The sequence below is a fragment of the Lepidochelys olivacea genome (genome assembly GCF_965140295.1).
Source record: "Lepidochelys olivacea isolate rLepOli2 genome assembly, chromosome: 14".
NCBI classification, from domain to species: domain Eukaryota; kingdom Metazoa; phylum Chordata; order Testudines; family Cheloniidae; genus Lepidochelys; species Lepidochelys olivacea.
In genome coordinates this window covers 2,803,178-2,823,228 of record NC_140424.1, presented here as the reverse complement: position 1 = coordinate 2,823,228, position 20,051 = coordinate 2,803,178, and the positions used below count along the sequence as shown (strand labels likewise).

The following is a 20,051-nucleotide window of genomic DNA, read 5'->3' as shown; positions in this document are numbered from 1 at the left end:
CCTCATCCGCTCCCACGGTGTCCCCGCCCCTGGCTCCCTCGTCCGCTCCCACGGTGCCATCGTCCCCCCGGCTCCCTCATCTGCTCCCACGGTGTCCCCGCCCCTGGCTCCCTCGTCCGCTCCCACGGTGCCATCGTCCCCCCGGCTCCCTCATCCGCTCCCACGGTGTCCCCGCCCCTGGCTCCCTCGTCCGCTCCCACGGTGCCATCGTCCCCCCGGCTCCCTCATCCGCTCCCACGGTGTCCCCGCCCCTGGCTCCCTCGTCTGCTCCCACGGTGTCCCCGCCCTTCGCTCCCTCATCTGCTCCCACGTTGCCATCGGCCCCCCGCCCCGGTGCCCTCGTCCGCTCCCATGGTGCCCTCACCCCCGGCTCCCTCATCCGCTCTGACGTTCCCTTGCCCTGACACCCTCGTCCACTCCCACGGTGCCCTCGTTCCCGGCTGTCTTGTCCTTTCCCTGCTTTAGCTGCTAGCTGGTGCCGTGCAGAGCGTCTTTCCCTGCTGCCAAGGAGCCGGCTTCACTTTGGTAATTGCCGCGTGCTGGGGCCGCTGGAGGGGCCTTCGGGAATGAAGCTCTCACCCCGGCTGTACTGGCTGTCCGGAGCAGGCCGTGTCCGATAACCCCGAGTGCCGTGAGATGGGCCCAGAAGAGCTGTTGAGCTTTTGAACTGTTGGAGCAGGCTGCTTGGGAGCCGCCCCGGGGGCTGCACAGCTGGTGTCTGTGAGGGGAAGGGAGGGATGCGGGAGAGCTTCTGTTTTGGCCTGCACTGGCCCCTCTGGCCTGGCTGGGAAGGTGCCCGGGGCGGGGGGGCGCAGGGTTTCTGCAGACGAGGGCACAGTGGTGCGAATTGGAAAGGTCTTGGCTGGCTCCTTGTGAGAGTTAGTCTGCAGCCAGTGACACGCCGAGCTCCGCACTCTGTGCCAGACGGCAGGAGCGTGCGTTCGTGGGCTTTGTTTGTCTGGGTGTGGCACCGTTTCCGCCTTGAAGTGGTCTCCGAGGGAATAAGTCTTTAACTTTGTTACACAGGACGTCTCTGCTAATAACTGAGTGACCCGTCACCGGCCGCCCTCGAGGGCCAAGATGTAAATGCAAATAATGGGTGATCCTGCAGTCTTTGCTCAGACAGAGCTGCAAGTGAGGTTCCCGGGAGCTCTGCCAAAGGAGATGGGCCTGTGTGACAAACTGCCAGTCCTCGTCATGAATGTGTGTGACAGAGCGTGCCACTCCCGAGTCCCTCCAGTAACCTGCACTTCCACCGGGGCCTGTTAGCCCAGGGGCTGGGGTCCTTACTTGGGCCTTACCGGACCTGCTTGAGACGGGTCAAAATCATCACCCCCATTTTTACAGGTAGGGAAACTGAGGCACGGCGAGCCTAGAGAGGGGCTGTCCATCTTCACTTCTGGAATCTGGCTCATTTAAAGAAATCCGTTTCCTGCCTCTGCCCCTTGAATGATTCTGGCCGAAAGATCCTTGTCCCAGGGGCTCATGCCGGCTTTGCTGCTCTCCTGTTGTTCTTTGCAGTTAGCCACGTTCTCTCTTGCCAGCCCCGCTCCCCAGGGGATGCGGTGACAGTCACTGCACAGAGTGCTTCCTGTTCACCATGGAAACAAGCTGAGGAGAGAGAGAGAGAGAGAAAGCTCCCCCAGCCCCTTCCAGATCCAGGCTTTGTCTAGACGAGGGCCCAGTGCCCCGCCGGTGGCAGACCGCACATGATGAGAGACAAGGCGGTTGTAAGCTAGTCCAGTGGCCTGGCCTTGCCTTGGCTAGAATTTTAGAAGGTGGGGTTAGATGGAGCTAGTTAACGTGCTCTGACAACACACCTTTGAAATGGCCCCATGGTCAGGACGCTCAGAGGACCCTGTGTAAATTCCCTGCTCTACCACAGACTTCCTGTGCGAGCTTGGGCCACTCACTTAGCCTCGCTGTGCCTCAGTTTCCCCGTTTACAGTGGGGTAATAGGTCTGACCTGATCACAGGGGTGGGTGCCAAAGCCATTAAGAATTGTGCAGTGCCCAGATGCTAGTCTCCAAAAGCCTTTGGCATCAGAGGTTTCAGACAGAAAAGCGCTGGTTTTGTTCAAGCCGACAGTGTCCTTTAAGGTGACACACCGAGTCTGGGGCAGCACCAGGATTAGAACCCAGGAAGCCGAGTTCTCTGCTGCTGTCTGGCCCTTGGCCCAATGGCCTAACCCCTGTCCCAGGTGTGGGTTTTCTGCCCCCCCCCCATTTTAAACTGTCCCCTCACATAGCCGAGCGGCGTGGGAGGGAGGTGGGAATTGACCCTCAGCTCCCGCGTTAATGGGGCGGTTTCTGGGCCCTCACAGCAAAGACTGAAAATAGCCTCAAATTTTCAGCAACGTTGGTGTCGCCGAGCCAGGACCGTGGGGGGAGGTGCTGCCTGCCCAGCTTTCCAGTGGCGCTGTGACCGTGGGGGCTGGCACGGCACACGGCGCTCGCTCTGGGAGTGGGTAATCGGCTCCTGGGCGGAGACTCGGCCGGGGGCGTGGTGGGGACGTGTCCAGGTGGCGTCTCCTGCGGGGAGCCCAGGGTGCTGTCTGACGGGTGGCGTATTGCTCGGGAGAGGGAGGGGGGTGGCACTGGCCAGAACGCAGGCAGAGGTTGTGCCAGCTTCTCTGCCCCACACATGTGTGGGGCCGGCACAGAGCATTGCACTGACTGCAGCGGGGTGGCCCGTGGCCTGTATCTGGGGCTGAGAGGCAGAGCCCCTGCACAGCGCGGGGTGGGGGGTGGATAAAATGAGACACAGTCAGACCCCTGCTCTGCCCTTTCCCCCATCAGAGTCCCTGACTTCAGGGCGACTCTTCTGGACGTGCGACACTGGTGGAGACTCCGTGCTGGATGGAGGGAGACGGACCTTAGCTGCGTGTGAGCACAGCGAGCGACGAGCAGGGGCTGACTTCTGCCCACCTGCCTTTGCTAAGTGTGTCCCGGGAAGGGTTTTGGAGCCAGCCCCGAATCATAGAATCATAGAATATCAGGGTTGGAGGGGACCTCAGGAGGTCATCTAGTCCAACCCCCTGCTCAAAGCAGGACCAATCCCCGACTAAATCATCCCAGCCAGGGCTTTGTCAAGCCTGACCTTAAAAACTTCTAGGGAAGGAGATTCCACCACCTTCCTAGGTAATGCATTCCAGTGTTTCACCACCCTCCTCGTGAAAAAGTTTTTCCTAATATCCAACCTAAACCTCCCCCACTGCAACTTGAGACCATTACTCTTTGTTCTGTCATCAGCTACCACTGAGAACAGTCTAGATCCATCCTCTTTGGAACCCCCTTTCAGGTAGTTGAAAGCAGCTATCAAATCCCCCCTCATTCTTCTCTTCCGCAGACTAAACAATCCCAGTTCCCTCAGCCTCTCCTCATAAGTCGTGTGTTCCAGTCCCCTAATCATTTTTGTTGCCCTCCGCTGGACTCTTTCCAATTTTTCCACATCCTTCTTGTAGTGTGGGGCCCAAAACTGGACACAGTACTCCAGATGAGGCCTCACCAGTGTCGAATAGAGGGGAACGATCACGTCCCTCGATCTGCTGGCAATGCCCCTACTTATACATCCCAAAATGCCATTGGTCTTCTTGGCAACAGGGGCACACTGTTGACTCATATCCAGCTTCTCGTCCACTGTCACCCCTAGGTCCTTTTCTGCAGAACTGCTGCTGAGCCATTTGGTCCCTAGTCTGTAGCGATGCATTGGATTCTTCCATCCTAAGTGCAGGACTCTGCACTTGTCCTTGTTGAACCTCATCGATTTCTTTTGGCCCAATCCTCCAATTTGTCTAGGTCCCTCTGTATCCTATCCCTACCCTCCAGCGTATCTACCACTCCTCCCAGTTTAGTGTCATCTGCAAACTTGCTGAGGGTGCAATCCACACCATCCTCCAGATCATTTATGAAGATATTGAACAAAACCGGCCCCAGGACCGACCCCTGGGGCACTCCACTTGATACCGGCTGCCAACTAGACATGGAGCCATTGATCACTACCCTTTGAGCCTGACAATCTAGCCAGCTTTCTATCCACCTTATAGTCCATTCATCCAGCCCATACTTCTTTAACTTGCTGGCAAGAATACTGTGGGAGACCGTGTCAAAAGCTTTGCTAAAGTCAAGGATCAACATGGCCGCTGCTTTCCCTTCATCCACAGAGCCAGTTATCTCGTCATAGAAGGCAATTAGATTAGTGAGGCATGACTTGCCCTTGGTGAATCCATGCTGACTGTTCCTGATCACTTTCCTCTCCTCTAAGTGCTTCAGAATTGATTCCTTGAGGAACTGCTCCATGATTTTTCCAGGGACTGAGGTGAGGCTGACTGGCCTGTAGTTCCCAGGATCCTCCTTCTTCCCTTTTTTAAAGATGGGCACTACATTAGCCTTTTTCCAGTCATCTGGGACCTCCCCCGATCGCCATGAGTTTTCAAAGATAATGGCCAATGGCTCTGCAATCACATCCGCCAACTCCTTTAGCGCTCTCGGGTGCAACGCATCTGGCCCCATGGACTTGTGCTCATCCAGTTTTTCTCTGTAGTCCCGAACCACTTCTTTCTCCGCAAAGGGCTGGTCACCTCCTCCCCATGCTGTGCTGCCCAGTGCAGTAGTCTGGGAGCTGACCTTGTTCGTGAAGACAGAGGCAAAAAAAGGATTGAGTACATTAGCTTTTTCCACATCCTCTGTCACTAGGTTGCCTCCCTCATTCAGTAAGGGGCCCACACTATCCTTGACTTTCTTCTTGTTGCTAACATACCTGAAGAAACCCTTCTTGTTACTCTTAACATCTCTTGCTAGCTGCAACTCCAGGTGTGATTTGGCCTTCCTGATTTCACTCCTGCAAGCCCGAGCAATATTTTTATACTCATCCTTGGTCATTTGTCCAATCTTCCACTTCTTGTAAGCTTCTGTTTTGTATTTAAGAGCAGCAAGGATTTCACTGTTAAGCCAAGCTGGTCGCCTGCCATATTTACTATTCTTTCTACACATCGGGATGGTTTGTCCCTGTAACCTCAATAAGGATTCTTTAAAATACAGCCAGCTCTTCTGGATTCCTTTCCCCCTCATGTTATTCTCCCAGTGGATCTTGCCCATCAGTTCCCTGAGGGAGTCAAAGTCTGCTTTTCCGAAGTCCAGGGTCTGTATTCTGCTGCTCTCCTTTCTTCCTTGTGTTAGGATCCTGAACTCGACCATTTCATGTTCACTGCCTCCCAGGTTCCCATCAACTTTTGCTTCCCCTACTAATTCTTCCCAGTTTGTGAGCAGCAGGTCAAGAAGAGCTCTGCCCCTAGTTGGTTCCTCCAGCACTTGCACCAGGAAATTGTCCAAAAACTTCCTGGATTGCCTGTGCACCGCTGTATTGCTCTCCCAGCAGATATCAGGGTGATTGAAGTCTCCCATGAGAACCAGGGCCTGCGATCTAGTAACTTCTGCGAGTTGCCGGAAGAAAGCCTCGTCCTCCTCATCCCCCGATGTGACGAAGTGGGACTCTTCTTAATGTTTCCTCTGAATAGTATGGGGGTGCCTCAGTTTCCCCTAGGCAGTTTTTAAGTATCTAGGTGGTGGGGTAAGGGTGTATGATCATTGCAGAGCCCTAGAGGGCCGGTGTGTGCAGGAGTCGGGACACAGAGAATGGCCGACACCCTGTTTCCTGGCAACTGATGGCCTGGGCCCTTCCCCCCCTGGGAGGTGAGAGCTAAAGGGTTGGAGAACAAAGGAATCAGGTGACCACCTGGCCCGGGAAAGGAACAAAGCCCAGAGGAGGAGGGGCTGGAGGGAGTTTCAGTTTGGGGCTGGCTGGGACATGGAGTGAAGTGCAGACGTGGTTGTCTGGCTCACTGCCCCCCAAAATGGACCCAGCTGAGGGGTCCCGTTCTCTGCACCTGCAAGCTCTGTTTTAGACCATGTTCCTGTCGTCTAATAAACCTTCTGTTTTACTGGCTGGCTGAGAGTCACGTCTGACTGCGGAGTTGGGGTGCAGGACCCTCTGGCTTCCCCAGGAGCCCCACCTGAGTGGACTCGCTGGGGGGAAGCGCACGGAGGGGCAGAGGATGCTGAATGCTCCGAGTTCAGACCCAGGAAGGTGGAAGCTGTGTGAGCTGTGTGTCCTGAAGACAGGCTGCTCACAGAAAGGTGACTACCCCAGAGTCCTGACTGGCTTCATGGGGAGCAGTTCCAGAGCATCGCCCAGGGACTCCGTGACACCCTGGTCTGGTGGTCTATAGTAGACTCCCACCACGACATCACCCTTGTTGCTTACACTTCTAAACTTAATCCAGAGACACTCAGGTTTTTCTGCAGTTTCATACTTGAGCTCTGAGCAGTCATACTGCTCCCTTACATACAGTGCAACTCCCCCACCTTTTCTGCCCTGCCTGTCGTTCCTGAACAGTTTATATCCATCCATGACAGTACTCCAGTCACGTGAGTTATCCCACCAAGTCTCTGTTATTCCAATCACATCATAATTCCTTGACTGTGCCAGGACTTCCAGTTCTCCCTGCTTGTTTCCCAGGCTTCGTGCATTTGTATATAGGCACTTGAGGTAACCTGCTGATCACCCTTCTTTCTCAGTATGAGGCAGGAGCCCTCCCCTCTCATGCGCTCCTGCTCGTGCCTCCTCCCGGTATTCCACTTCCCGACTTACCTCAGGGCTTTGGTCTCCTTCTCCCGGTGAACCTAGTTTAAAGCCCTTCTCACTAGGTTAGCCAGCCTGCTTGCGAAGATGCTCTTCCCTCTCTTCGTTAGGTGGAGCCTGTCCTGCCTAGCACTCCTTCTTGGAACACCATCCCATGGTCAAAGAATCCAAAGCCTTCTCTCTGACACACCTGCGTCTGCTAGAATCCTCTGCTAGAAAGGCAGCTCGGTGGCTGGTGAATCCCTCCCTCTGCTGTCCCAGCTGGCGGAGCCTGGTCCGGCTTGGCTGGTGTGTGAGGAGCTGACCCCGAGCCCAGCTCTGCTGGTGGGCTCTCCAGAGAGGGAATGGGCAGGGCACCTGGGCTTCTGGTGGGTGAACAGGAACATTGCCATGAGACGGGCAAGGGGCTGTGCTCCAGTTAGCCTGGGAGCTGTGTCTCCGGTGCCGTGGGTACCACCCCATGATGAGCCATCTCTCCGGTTCTGCAGGCACGGCCCCGGGGTGAGCCATGTCTATGGTGCTGTGGGCGCCGCCCTGTGGCAAGTCGTGTCTGGGGCCACAGGCACTACCCCACGGTGAGCTGTGTCTCTGGTGCTGTGGGCCCTGCTTGTTCCTGGGAGCTCCCCCCAGGCAAAATGACCCAGAAGTCAAAGAGCAAACGGGGCCTGTTGTCTCCCTGCTTTGGCGTGCAGGGTCGCTGCGCTCGGTGATGCAGCAAGCCGGCAGAAAGAGGGGCCCTGCCTCAAGCAGTGTCCATTCCGAGTTAGGAGCCAGTCTCAGCAGCTGTCCTGCTCTGAGATGCCCGTTCCAACCACTCCATCCTGTGGCCATCACTGGCTCGTGCCCACCGTGGCTAGTGGTTTCTCTCTCTCTAGGCCCATCTGCCTGCATCCGGGTTCCCCGCACCTCTGTTGGGCTGTCCCAAGGTCTAGCACCTTGTGTTTCCCTTGCTGTCATTCTATCCCTCGCTGTCCCCCGGCCTATTCATCGCTGCTTTGCATGTACCCCCTACCCCCATGGCCAAGCTCTTTTAGCCTTTCCTCTTCCGGGGGTCCCTGCAGCTCCCTGGTCACTTTGGTTGCCTTTCTCTCGGCTCCCTGCAGAGCCAGCCTTGTGCCGCTGGGCGCCCTGGGCTGGCGAGGGGCCTGGCTCCTGGAGCCGGCTATCTGGCTGTGGTGTTTTTACGGCAGTCGGCGTGGAGCAAGCTGGCTGGCCTCTGAGTCGTGGCTGGGCCCCCACAGCAGCTCCTGTGCCTTCCTGCTGCTTCCTCCTGGTATAATTATGCCGTTTGTTCCCGGCGGCTCTGGAGCAGCATAGTAATACTCAGCTGCAGCTCGTCAGGCGGGTGCTGGTGGGGGTTCCTGCGGGAAGCGGCTGAGCTGCTGGCATCGAGCGCGCACAAAGCAAGTTCACAGCTCGGCAACAAAAGCCGCCAATGTTCTCTCCACAGGTGCCCCGTAAACCCTCTGCATGAAGGGCCCTTGTGTCTGCCATTGACTGCTCTCGAGGCCAGCGGGGGCTGGATGGCTCTGCTGGGCTCCCTGCTCGGGGCAGGCTCGCTCGGCAGCTCCTCTCCCTTACCCTGGCCGCAGCAGCGATGCTCTGGGCTCCCTGGGGAGGTGCGGGGTGCATCCGCGTGAGCATCACACCCTGCTGCTCCCTGGGCTTTCCTGAAAGGCTCCGAACCTCCTGGGAGAGGCCAGCACATTGGGCCGGGGGAAGCCCTGGTGACTTGCCTGCAGCAGAGGGGAGACGCGGGGTTGGCCCATTACCGGTACTCACAGTACTTCTCTCTCCTGGTGCTTTACTGCTTGTGGCCAGAGCTGGGTTCCTTCCCAGCCTGGGTCCCCGGCTCCTGTTCCCTCTCACCTGGAGGCGCTGGGCTCATCCCCCCCCCCCCCCCCCGTCTTCCTGGGGCTGCGGCACCGTCCCAGCCAGCGGGATATTTGTGAGGAGATGCCGTGCTGGGCCAGGCCCCAAGCGATGGGATGGCACCAGGGGTCGGGGATGGGACAGGGCCATCTTCAGTCCTTGTCTGCATGGGGCATGAGAAGGAACCGGGGCCTGCGGAGCCCTTCGAGAGACGGGCACCGGCTTCCTTCCTGTTTGCTGGGGGATGGGAGGTTTTGCAGCTGACCTGCCCCTGAGCGGGTCCCCAGGCCGGGAGCACAGTCTGCTAGCACAGGGCTTTTCAGCTGGAGGAACAGCACGTCCGGTGACCTGCCCGAATTCCTGCCGCAGCTGTGGCGTTCTGCCTGCCTAAAATGCCCCTCGTGTGGTTTGAGTAGAAGGCCGTGTCCTTCTTCTTCCTCCCACCCCGATGTGATGCTGGCAGAACAAAACTGCTGCGGCGGCCAACCCCAGAGCTGGCTGCATCGGTGCCGTCCCCGGGTGACCCTTGCACCTTCATGTAGGTTAATCTCTGTTTAGCTGGGAACATCCACCTCCCCCATCTGGGATTCTGGGAGCGTGCACCAGCGCCCTGGAAAAGGACCTCCCCATGGACAGGAGCCAGGTCCAGCCCCACCCTGCAGCCCCCAGACTCGCAGCTCCCCCCACGTCCCTCCCCTCCCCTCCGCTCTACGGCCTCCCGGTGTGTGTGCAAAGCCACTAACTGAGGGCGTAGTAAATCAAAGAGAACCATCCTTGGATCCTTCGCTGAGAGCATCCTGCATGGACCCTACAGTACCTGGGGGCTGCTGGATGAAGTTGACTCTGCAAGTAGAGATTGCGGGGGGGTGGGGGCATGAAGGACCCAGCCCATTTCAGGCCATGTAGGAGAGATTCAGCAAGTGAATGGTGCCAGGAAGCAACCTGGGAACCCACGTGGGCTGCAGAGACCAGTGCTAGTGGGGCAGGGAGCTGAGGAGCAGCAGGGGCTGCTTCTGCTCCTTGCCTCATCCTCTGAGGAACCGGCCCGTGTTGGAATTGCTTGGCAGGGCTAAAGCAGGATCCCAGAGGAAGGGATGGTGGCTAGAAATCCCCTGGGACAGGCCAGTGTGGCTCCCCAACTGGGCGCAGTGCTGGAGTACCAGCTTACCAAGGGGCGTGGGGGATTCGCCATCACGGACTGTTCGGGGACGTTCTCCTGACAATTCTGCTGTGGGATTGTTTCAGGGCAGGCCTCTGCTAGGAATCTGTGAATTATTGTCATGGCAACAGTGCGGCGCCCAGGTACCTGCTGTGTCTTCCAGTGAGTGCTAGGCCCCGCGGAGGCTGAGACGTGTTTGCGTGTGCAGTGAGGACGCACGTGTACCCGGACGCCCTCGGGTATGCACACGCGTGAGCGGGAACATGCACACAGATACACATAGGTGCATGAACACGCTGGCATGGGCACAGGTGTGCGTACACAGACCGAGGCTTCAGGAAGCCAGTTAACAGCTTCCTCGGGGGTTGTATAAACGGGCGCGAATGGCAAATCTGCTCTTTCGCTCTGAAAAGTGTCTCCTGCCCCCTGATCGCAGCGCCTGGCGGCCCGGGGTTCAGCTGTTCTTTTTGCTTTCTTTGCAGTGAAAACTAATTCTGACCGGTTCAGTTGTTCTCGCTAAGTCTTTTCCAAATGGGCGTCTCTGTGGTTAGCTGGCGACAGGGCCCCAGGCCGGTGCCCCCCGGGCCAGGGGATCGGCCCTAGAGCAATTGGCCTGCGGCTACCTGTCTGTGGTGCAGCAGTGCCCCCCTGTGGACGGTGGGCGCAATGCAGCATCTCCCCTCTTTCCTGCTCCCTCCTGGGCTGCATTCGGGGTACTCTGCTAAGCCTCGAGCCCTGGCCTTCAGCGCCTGTTCACGGCCACCGCGGGCCGCTGGCTGTGCTGGGGCTGCACTCCGGGGCCAGCTCGGGAGCCAAGGGGGTGTCGTGTACATCCAGGGGCACAGCAGCTGGGTCGGGAGGCCTGGGCTGGGACTGTTTTTTGCCTCCTCACACGGTGTGTCCATGGACCCTTCCCGTCAGAGGTGGCTCAACCCCTGCTCGGTCCACACTGGGGTCAGTGCCGCGGGGCTCCCAGCCCTGCCCCGGACTCTTACCATGGCCAGGCTCCCTGACGCAGCTCCCTGGTATTGTCCCCTCTCTGTCTTGCCTCTGTCCCCCAAGGGAGAGGCTCTGCATTTGTCGCCTGCCCCCCTAATCTCTCCTCCCACCATGTTTGTCTCCCTGCAGACGGCACCCCCCTTAGCGAGCTCTCCTGGTCCTCGTCACTCGCCGTGGTGGCGCTTTCCTTCTCTGGTCTCTTTACCTTCATCTTCCTCATGTTGGCCTGTCTGTGCTGCAAGAAGGGAGATATTGGCTTCAAAGTAAGTGCTCCAAAGAGGGGGTCCCAGCCCGGCTCGGGGGGGGGAGGGGATTAGGGGAAGGGGTCCCAGCCTGGCTTGTGGGAGGGAATGTGGGAAGAGGGGACCAGCCTGGCTCGGGTGGGGGATGAGGGGAAGGGGTCCCAGCCTGGTTTGGGGGCGGAATGTGGGAAGAGGAGACCAGCCTGGCTTGGGCGGGGAATGAGGGGAAGGGGTCCCAGCCTGGCTCGGGGCAGGGGGGAATGTGGAAAGAGGAGACCACCCTGGCTCAGGGGGGGATGAGGGGAAGGGGTCCCAGCCTGGTTTCGGGTGGGGGGAATGTGGGAAGACGGGACCAGCCTGGTGTGGGCGGGGAATGAGGGGAAGGGGTCCCAGCCTGGCTCGGGGAGCGGGGAATGCGGGAAGAGGAGACCAGCCTGGCTCGGGGCGGGATGAGGGGAAGGGTCCCAGCCTGGTTCGGGGGGGGGGGGGGAATGTAGGAAGAGGGGACCAGCCTGGCGTGGGCGGGGGATGAGGGGAAGGGGTCCCAGCCTGGCTCAGGGGGTGGAGTGGATGAGGGGAAGGGGTCCCAGCCTGGCTAGAGGGGATGAGGGGAGAGGGGACCAGCCAGCGATGTGGCTGTGCGTGCAGGTGGTCTGGTGCCTCGTTAACTCCTGATCATGGCGTGTGTGCCTGGGCCTGCGGAGACTTGGAGCCCTTCTCCTTGGCTTACGCGAACAGCGTGTTCCTGTCCCAGGAAGCTGGGCCGGGCCTGGGCAGCTCAGCACCACGCACCGGCTGTGCCTGGCTCCGGCCGCGTCGCTCTCTGGCCATGCCTCTGCCCTGGAAATGCCCCCGGTGCCCTGCGGGGTGGGAGGGCCGTGCTCTCCCCGCAGAGAATGTGCCCGAGTAACAGGTTTCTCTGTTCGCTGGGATTTTTGTGGAGGCTCGCGGCGCCCGAGCAGAGAAGCCAGCTGGCGTGGGGTGGGGGACGTATTGCGATGCAGGCTGGACCATCCTGCGGAGCATGCAGAGGAACAATGGGGCGGCTCATCCCCGCCACGCTGCCTATATAGGAGTGGGAAGAGGGTTTGCGTCCAGCCCGGACGCTGCCCCGTGACCCAGCAAGTCCAGCCAGGGAGGAGCCCCGAGCATGGCACAGCAGCGAGTCCCTGGCACCATGAGGCTGGTGGCAGCTGGGGCGGGCCGGGGCAGGGGAGATGCTTGCCGTGTCCTGTCTGATCACAGAGGCAGCCATCAGGCCCAAAGGGCTGTCTGGGGCGCACAGCCAGGTAAAGGGAGCGTGCTCGTGGGCCGCAGGCCTCTGGAGAGGGGTGAGAGAGACGTGGGGCGGGCGGAGCCTGGGGGGGCTGGAGTCTCTCCCAGCCCCACCTGGGGCTGCCTGGCCCTTAGCTCATGCTGCAGCAGCTCGTGTGTGCTGGGGTGATGGGCGATCTGGCCCCAGAGAATGTGGGGGGAGGCGGCTGAGATCGCGCTCTGGCAGGGGGATGCTCTCCACTCGCTGAGTAGGGGCGCTTGCTGACGGGGCTTGCAGTGAGCTCAGCCGCGCGGCACCCGGGCCATGGCTCTGCATCATACACGGGGCTGCCTGGGGAGCAGGGGAGCGGGCCCGGCTTAGCCGACGCTCTGCGTGGGCGCAATAGAAATCGGTTGGCTGGGCAGCCCCCAAGGCGCGCCGGGTGCTGTACAGACACGTGAGGGGCCCAGGAGGAGCCCACAGCCTGACAGACCTGCTGGGCGCGGGGCGTGAGGAAAGGGAGAGGAGCGTGTGGGGCAGGGCATGCTGGGCTCCTCACGTCTCTACTCTCCTGTCAGCTCTGTGGCGTGCTGAGGGGGGCAGGGAAGCTGTGGGGGAGGGGGTGCGTGGGCACGCTCAGCTCTGTGCCCACATCTGCCTCTCCTGACCCTCTGCCCTCTGCTTTGTGCCTGGGCCAGGAATTTGAGAATGCTGAGGGAGAAGATTACGTGACCGAGTTCTCGGTGCAGGGCTCCCCGGCCACACACAATGGCCCCGAGGTTTACATCCTGCCCCTCACCGAGGTGTCGCTCCCCATGGCCAAGCAGCCAGGGCGCTCAGGTAAGGTGCATGGTGGGGCGGGGCGGGGGTGGGCGGCTGCAGTTCCTGAGTGGATTGCAGCTTTGAATCCTGCTGCTCCCTGGGAGCCTTCATGGCATTGCCCTGCCAGGACAGTGCTCCCCGTCCCGCTCAGGGAGCGGGGCCGCAGCCGTCTGGGGGGTCTGGCCGGTGCCCGCCGTGATCGCGGCTGCCATGTACACGGCATGGGCACCTGTGTAAGGTGGGGACGGAGCTGTCTCTGTGCTGGGGCAGGGAGGCAGAGACACTGTGACCGCACGGCCAGCAGCCCCTTCCCATGGCTGGCTCCGAGGCCTCTCCCTGGAGTCGCTAGGCGGTGACTTTTCCCTGCGCCCCCCAGTTCTTTGTTGGGTGGGTGGGTGGAGAGTCCAACAACTGCCTGCAGCCCCCACCAGGGGAGCAGAGCTGGCTGGGGCTTACTGGGGGCTGTCCTGCCCCCGAGCCGCTGGCACGCAGAGTGTTACCTGGCCACTGTAGAGGGCGCTCTTGGCCCCTGCCTTGTGGGGGATCCCGGGGCCCTGGCCCGTGATACTGGTGCCCTGGCCCGTGGCTCAGTGGCACCACTGGGTGGACACACCTGGTATAAAGGGTTGCTTTTGTGGGGGAAGCTCTCCCTGCGGGGGGCGCAGGGATCACACATGAGCAGACACATGCCCGGAGGTGCTGGTCTTGGCCCATTAGTAGGAGGGGCAGCCAGCCCCAGCGGCCCCGTCTCCTGGCCTGCAGCCCCCTCTGACCAGCCTCCCCCAGGCCTTCTCTCCAGCACCAGTGCCGGGGAGCAGCCCGGGTTGACCAGCCCTGGTGCTGAGAGGCCTGGGAGTAGTGCTCTGGGCCTGGCAGGTTGCGGGAGGGAAGGCCTCTGCCACAGCCCTGCACTGGCTGGAGCGGGAGCTCGGATCCTGGGCAGGCAGGTCACACTGGGCTCCTGTCCTGGCACAGGCCCCTGGAGACACAGGCGCTCTCTGAGTTCATCCCACGGTCCCAGATTCCTTCCCTGGCGCTGCCCCCCTGGCCATGGTAAACAGGCCTGTGAGTGGGAGAGGAATTCTGAGCTCGCCGGGCAGGGCGAGGAGCCAACAAACGCTGCCCCAGAGACACCGCCCTCACCCCCCTGCCCCTCTCTTCTGCTGTGCCGGGCGCTGCCCCAGCTGATCTCACTGGGGCTTGGACAATGGCCCCAGTGTCTGGCGTGGCCAGAGCTGTGCAGGGCAGCGCGATGCTGCCCAACAATGGGCCCATTGCTGCCCTCCGTGGGGCTGGAATGCTGGGATTCTGTCGGGGGGGAGGGAGCGAGCGAGCGCCGGGCAGGGCTGGGCAGGAGGAGTGGGGGGGGCTAAATGCCAGATGCCCCACAGCTGCTGGCTGGGTGGTTGGACTGGGATGCAGGGCTCCGGCTCGCTCTGACTTCACCCCCCACTCCCCTGCCCGGCTGTGGGTTCCTGGGGGAGGAGGGGCAACCCTCCACCTGCTGCCACCTTGGGGAGAGCTCAGCGGGAAAGGGCTGTTCTGCTGGGGCAGACGGCTCCCAGCCCATGGTGGGGAATGCCAGCAGGGAGCGGCTCCTAGACATGAAGGGACCACGCCTGACACCTGCTGCCCTCCCGGGGGTGCTGGCCAACTCCCCTGGTGTGCAGCTCCGCCCGGTACCACATCGCAGGGTGTGAGGGGCTGGAGCTTCCCACGGTACCTGCTGCGCCAGGGACAATGCTGCCAGGCTGTGCCTGAGCCCGCACCGCTGCCAGCCGGAGCCCAGGAGGCAGCGCCGCAGGGCTGATGGATGACCGCCAGGAGGCTGCACGGGGCCTGGTGCCGAACGGCAGGAGGGGGCGAGCTGGGCACGGCTGGGAGACGCGGGTAACCTGGCAGGCAGGCCGGCTGGGCGGGCCACCGGGAGCGCTGATGCCCAGCTAGCTGGATGTGCTCTCTTACAGTGCAGCTGCTCAAGTCTACGGATCTGGGTCGGCACACCCTCCTCTACCTGAAGGAGATCGGGCATGGCTGGTTTGGGAAGGTGAGCATGACCCTTTCTTGGGTGGGCTGTCTGGGGGGGCGGGCTGTGCCCAGGAAGGGCTCCCCGAGGGACGCCAGCCCAGGCCGGGATTCGCCCGGCAGCAGGGTTCTGGAGCTGCATGAGGGGTGGGCCCCAGAGCCCATGTGGGGCTGTGTCTGAGGACCAGCTGCTCCATCCCCTGGCTCCCCAGCTGCGTGTGAGCGTTTGGGATCCGCTGTGGCTCTGGTGTCCTTGCCCAGACTGTCCCGCAGGAAGCCTTGGAGACTGGGGAAGGGGAGACTGGGGAGGTGGGTGCCAGTCTTGGGAGGGGAATGTGCTCCTGCAGGGAGAGAGGCGCCCATCTCTGGGGAAGGGGGTGTGCCAGGGGGAGGATGTGGGGATGCAGGAACAGGGAGGGGTGTGAGGCAGTGATGGGGTAGGAAGGGGTGGGGCGGAGGGGACATGTATGCCCCACAGAGGGGGAAGCGGGTTCAGCAACAAGGGCAGGGTGTGGACGTGGGTGCAGAGAGGGGACGTGGGGGTGGGGAGGGGACATACTGCAGGGCATGGTGCCATGGGCTCAGGGCAGGGACATGGGCACAGGGAGTGGGTGTGCCATGGGGTGCAGGGAGAGGAGGTGGGAGCAGGCAGGGGACGTGCCACGGGGTGCAGGGATGTGAGGGGAGGATGGGGATGTGCTGCGGGGCACAGGGACATGGGCGCAGGGACATGAGAACAGGATGGGGACATCAGGGCAGGATGTGGACGTGCTGCGGGGTGCAGGGACGTGAGGGCAGGATGGGGACGTGCTGTGGGGCCCAGGGATGTGGGCGCAGGGACGTGAGGGCACGACGGGGACATGCCGCGGGGTGCAGGACGGGGGCGCAGGTCGGGGACGTGCCGCGGGGCGCAGGTCGGGGACGTGCCGCGGGGCGCAGGACGGGGGCGCAGGACAGGGACGTGCTGTGGAGTGCAGGACAGGACGTGCCAAGGGGCGCAGGGACATGGGCCCAGGACGGGGACCTGCTGCGAGGCGCAGGACAGGGGCGCAGGGCTGACGTGCGCTGCTGTCCCTAGGTGTTCCTGGGGGAGGTGAACTCGGGGCTTAGCAGCAGCCAGGTGGTGGTGAAGGAGCTGAAGGTGAGCGCCAGCGTGCAGGACCAGATGCAGTTCCTGGAGGAAGCCCAGCCATACAGGTAGGCCCTGGGGTTGCTGCTGCCAGCACAGCACCCGCTCTGGCCCCGGTGTCTCTGCCACTCAAGGAAAGGTTCCCAGGGGTGCAAAGCCGCTAGCAGGCAGGCTCCCCTCCGCGGCTGAGAGAGGCCCTTTCCCAGCCTGGCCGTCCCTGAGCCACCATCTGAGGGTGGCTGCCGTCTGGGCCTGTCCTGGTCTCCAGGCTCTGCTCACGGGCAGCGTGTTGGGTCTGGGGCCTAGATCAGAGCAAACTGGTCCCATCCCAAACCATCGCACGAATCAGCCCCAGTCTGTGTCTACTTCCTGGGAGGAAACTCCGGGGGGCCGGGCAGGACCGAGGGGTGGCGGAGCTGGGCAGGAGTCCAGGCCTGGACTAATCCGCAGGGCTGCGGGTTGGGATGCAGGGGCACTGACAGGGAAGTGTGTCTGTGGGGGCAGGGGGGAGCTGGCCTGCAGTAGCTGGGGGGCTGGGGGTTGGGACTGAGGAGCATTGACAGATCTGGGGGTGGGAGGATCTGGCCTACAGTAGCTGCAGGGCCGCGGGTTGGGATTGAGGGGCATCGACCGATCTGGGGGGGCTGGGGTTGGAGTAGCAGTCAACTTTACACTGAGAGATGAACAAGCACCCTATTGTTGTGGGTCCTGTCGGGGTGGCTGGCACTTCCCGGTACCCATTTGTTCTCTGCCCGGACAGGCCTGGCGTGGGGTCAGGTCACAGAGAGCTCCTTGTCGCCCCCAGTGACGCATTGTACAGGCTGTGTGACAAGGAGAAAGCTCTCTGAAAAGGTTTCTCTCTGCTACCTAGCCCCGGGCTCCCCGCACACAGCTCTGCCGGTGCCCCTCCAGCCCAACCCGCAGCCCCCGCCTGCCCCAGGCCAGAGATGACAGGGAAGTTGCCTCAACCCTGCTTCCCTGGTTTGCAGTCTCCATTCCTCTCTCCCCTCCCTGCATAGGGTTCTCCAGCACACGAACCTGCTGCAATGCCTGGCCCAGTGCGCTGAGGTGACGCCCTACCTACTGGTCATGGAGTTCTGCCCGCTGGTACGTCGCCTGCTTTAAAACCCTCCTCCCTCTTTGGGCCGGGTGCCCCCCGGGCTCTCCCTGCTTTCCCTGGCTGGGGCTGGCACCCTGCGGGTTCACCCAGGCCCAGCTGCTGCTGCAAACGCTCAGCGGCAAACACTGTGTCCAGAGCAGGTTACTTCCGGCCCCACTTGAGCGCGCTGGGTCCCCCTCGCTCCCCAGCGTTGGTGAATCTCAGCTCCCCACAGCTTCGGGGCTGGCTCGTTTCCTCTGCTGAGCCACAGGTTAAAGCGAGGGGGATGCCAGGAGGGGTGGGGGCGCCTGCCCCTTGTTTGGTAGCAGGGTTAGTGAGGCTCCAGGGAGCGAGAACATGGCTGGGGTCTCCGCGGAGCCCTTTCTGCCGGCTCACAGCCGCGGCGGGTCCCTGCAGGCAGCACAAGGCCCAGGCTGTTAATGGGGGTCCGAGAGGCCCCCAGGTGATCCCTGTAACGTCCTGGCGCTGGCAGGCTCCCCATGCGGCTGGGGCGATGCGGTTCACGCCGGGGAGCCGGGATTGCAGCGGAGTGGTGGATCTGCCTGCATGGGGCAGCCCCAGGCTTGCTGGGTTTTCCAGACCCGAGCCCCATGTGGGGAGAGAACCCATGGGGGGTGTTGGTGGGCATCTGCCCCCTGTGCCACGTCCCACCCCGCAGGTGGGTGTTTGGAGATGGCCCAGGCATAGCCTGTGGCTTGTGGGCAGGGGACTGGGGAGGTTTATTCCCCCCCCACACACACACACACACAAACCCGTTTTGGGCCAGGCACTCTCCTCTGCTCCAGCTCTTCCCCTGCCCTGACGCCCCCTCCCTTCCCTGATGCACTCAGCTCCGCTCGTGGCTGCTCCCCCCTTTGTGATGGCGTGTGGGGCCCTCGGGGTCTCCCTGGGGCAGGGCGGCACGGGGCCACAGAGCAGGGCGGGGCTCAGAGCCCCTGACACTGGCCGGCCGGGCCATGGCTCAGGGACGGTGACGGCTGCTGCTCCCATGACAGGGCGACCTGAAGGGCTACCTGCGGAGCTGCCAGGTGGCCGACTCCATGGCCCCCGACCCCCTCACCCTGCAGAGGATGGCTTGCGAAGTGGCATGCGGCATCCTGCACCTGCACAAGAACCACTATGTGCACAGGTGAGGCTGGGCCGCTGCGGGAGGGAGCACCACAAACACTCCCCTGCCTTACCCGCTGGGCCCTGAGCATCGCCCGCCCCGCCACCCGGCACCCATGGCTCCAGACACCGTCAGCTCCCCGCGGATATGCCCCCTGGGACGGTGGGAGAGCTCCACACTGGGTGGGGAGGGGCAGCAGGGGCTGGAAAGGCCTTGTAACTTCCCCCGTACCCTATGCAGCCTCATCCGACCACCTCCCCGTCAGCGAGGCTCAGGGCCCTCTCAGGGGCCGCCCCTGGGTTTGCTGGGCCCGCAACGTGACGCCCCTGGGCCCAGGCTGTGAGCAGAGACTGCGGTAAAGGTGCTTCCCATGCTGAGGGCTGGGGGCTGGTGATTCCTCCCCCCGTACCCCCCCCCGGGCACGTGCAGCTAGAGGACATGGGCCAAGCAGGAAGAGGGGCTGGTTGTGGGGCTGGCCTGGCGTGGGGGTGGGGTGTCCAGTCCCCTGCCTGGAATGTGGGGGGGCAGCCTAACATGGGGGAGGGGTGTGTGGAGGTGTGTGTAGTCCTCAGCCTGGCATGTCTGGGGGTGGGCGTGAGGTGGGGGATGTCCAGTCCCCAGCCTGGCGACTGGGGGGACAGGGGTTGCATGCGGCTTGCCCTACGGCTCTTTTAGCCCGTGGTTTTCCACGCCCACCCGCTGGCTGAGGGGCTGAGGGGGTCTCACCCAGGACTCCGGGGTTCCTCTCCTCAAACCTGGTCCACCCGCCGCCCTCTGGCTTCTCCTCCCCAACAATATCCTGGTGCTGAGTGAGTTGCACACGGAGACTCCAGCATCAGTGATTTTGTTGAAGAGGGCGAGCGCTGGCTTCTGGGGCCGTCGGATCCTTCTCGCCTGCCACAGCCTGTGCCCTGCGCTGGCGGGTCCTGCAACGGAGCCTCGGGCGGGGCCTGCCTCGCTGTCTCTGCCTCCCGGCGCTGCCCACCGCCTGGCGGGTGCCCAGGGCCTCTGGCGCTGCTCTCCAGAGGCCCTGGCAGAGGTAGTTCCTGGGTGCCCAGTGCCCCCCCCGTCGCTCTTTCGTGCTGGTGAATGGACCCTTGTGGGTCTCTACAGGGCAGCAGCAGGGCCAGCTGCCCTGCCCCAGCGGGAGTGGGGGTTCCTCTGGGGTCCCTGGGGCAGTTCAGTCCCCCGTGGCCCATGCGCTCCTGGCCTCTCCGCTCAGCCTGCCAGTCGGCGCAAAGCACAGCAGAGAGTGCAAGTCGTGAGCTGGGACCCACCAAACTCATCTGGCACCCACCAGGGAGCCATTAGTCGGGACGACGTTAATCCCCGCTGAGCTGGGCTGAGCTGGACTCGAACCAGACACCTGCAGCCTAGGATCCGTGCCTGGTGTGCACCAGCTCCCCACGCGGTCCTGCCTGGGTCGCACGCATACACTTTCGCCCCCACAGGCACACGCACGCGCACACTCATACACCCTCGCCCCCCTCCACGCACACACACACACATCCCTGCACACACACACACACTCATACACCCTCGCCCCCCTCCACGCACGCACACACACACACATACACCCTCGCCCCCCTGCACGCACACACACACACATACACACACCCCTGCACGCACACACACACACACACACACATACACCCTCGCCCCCCTCCATGCACACACACAC

At 62.1% G+C, this 20,051-nt stretch overlaps 1 protein-coding gene across 1 annotated transcript in view; it reads left to right on the top strand.

Moving 5' to 3' along the window:
• AATK (apoptosis associated tyrosine kinase) overlaps positions 1–20,051 on the top strand; it is a gene marked incomplete at its 5' end in the record, with an annotated part of 63,644 nt that overhangs the window by 24,436 nt on the left and 19,157 nt on the right. The window contains 6 exons of the mRNA XM_084647049.1: positions 10,799–10,932; positions 12,865–13,006; positions 14,956–15,035; positions 16,092–16,210; positions 17,162–17,249; positions 18,258–18,391. Coding sequence (XP_084503175.1) covers positions 10,799–10,932; positions 12,865–13,006; positions 14,956–15,035; positions 16,092–16,210; positions 17,162–17,249; positions 18,258–18,391 — 697 coding nt within the window. The remainder of the gene's footprint in view (positions 1–10,798; positions 10,933–12,864; positions 13,007–14,955; positions 15,036–16,091; positions 16,211–17,161; positions 17,250–18,257; positions 18,392–20,051) is intronic.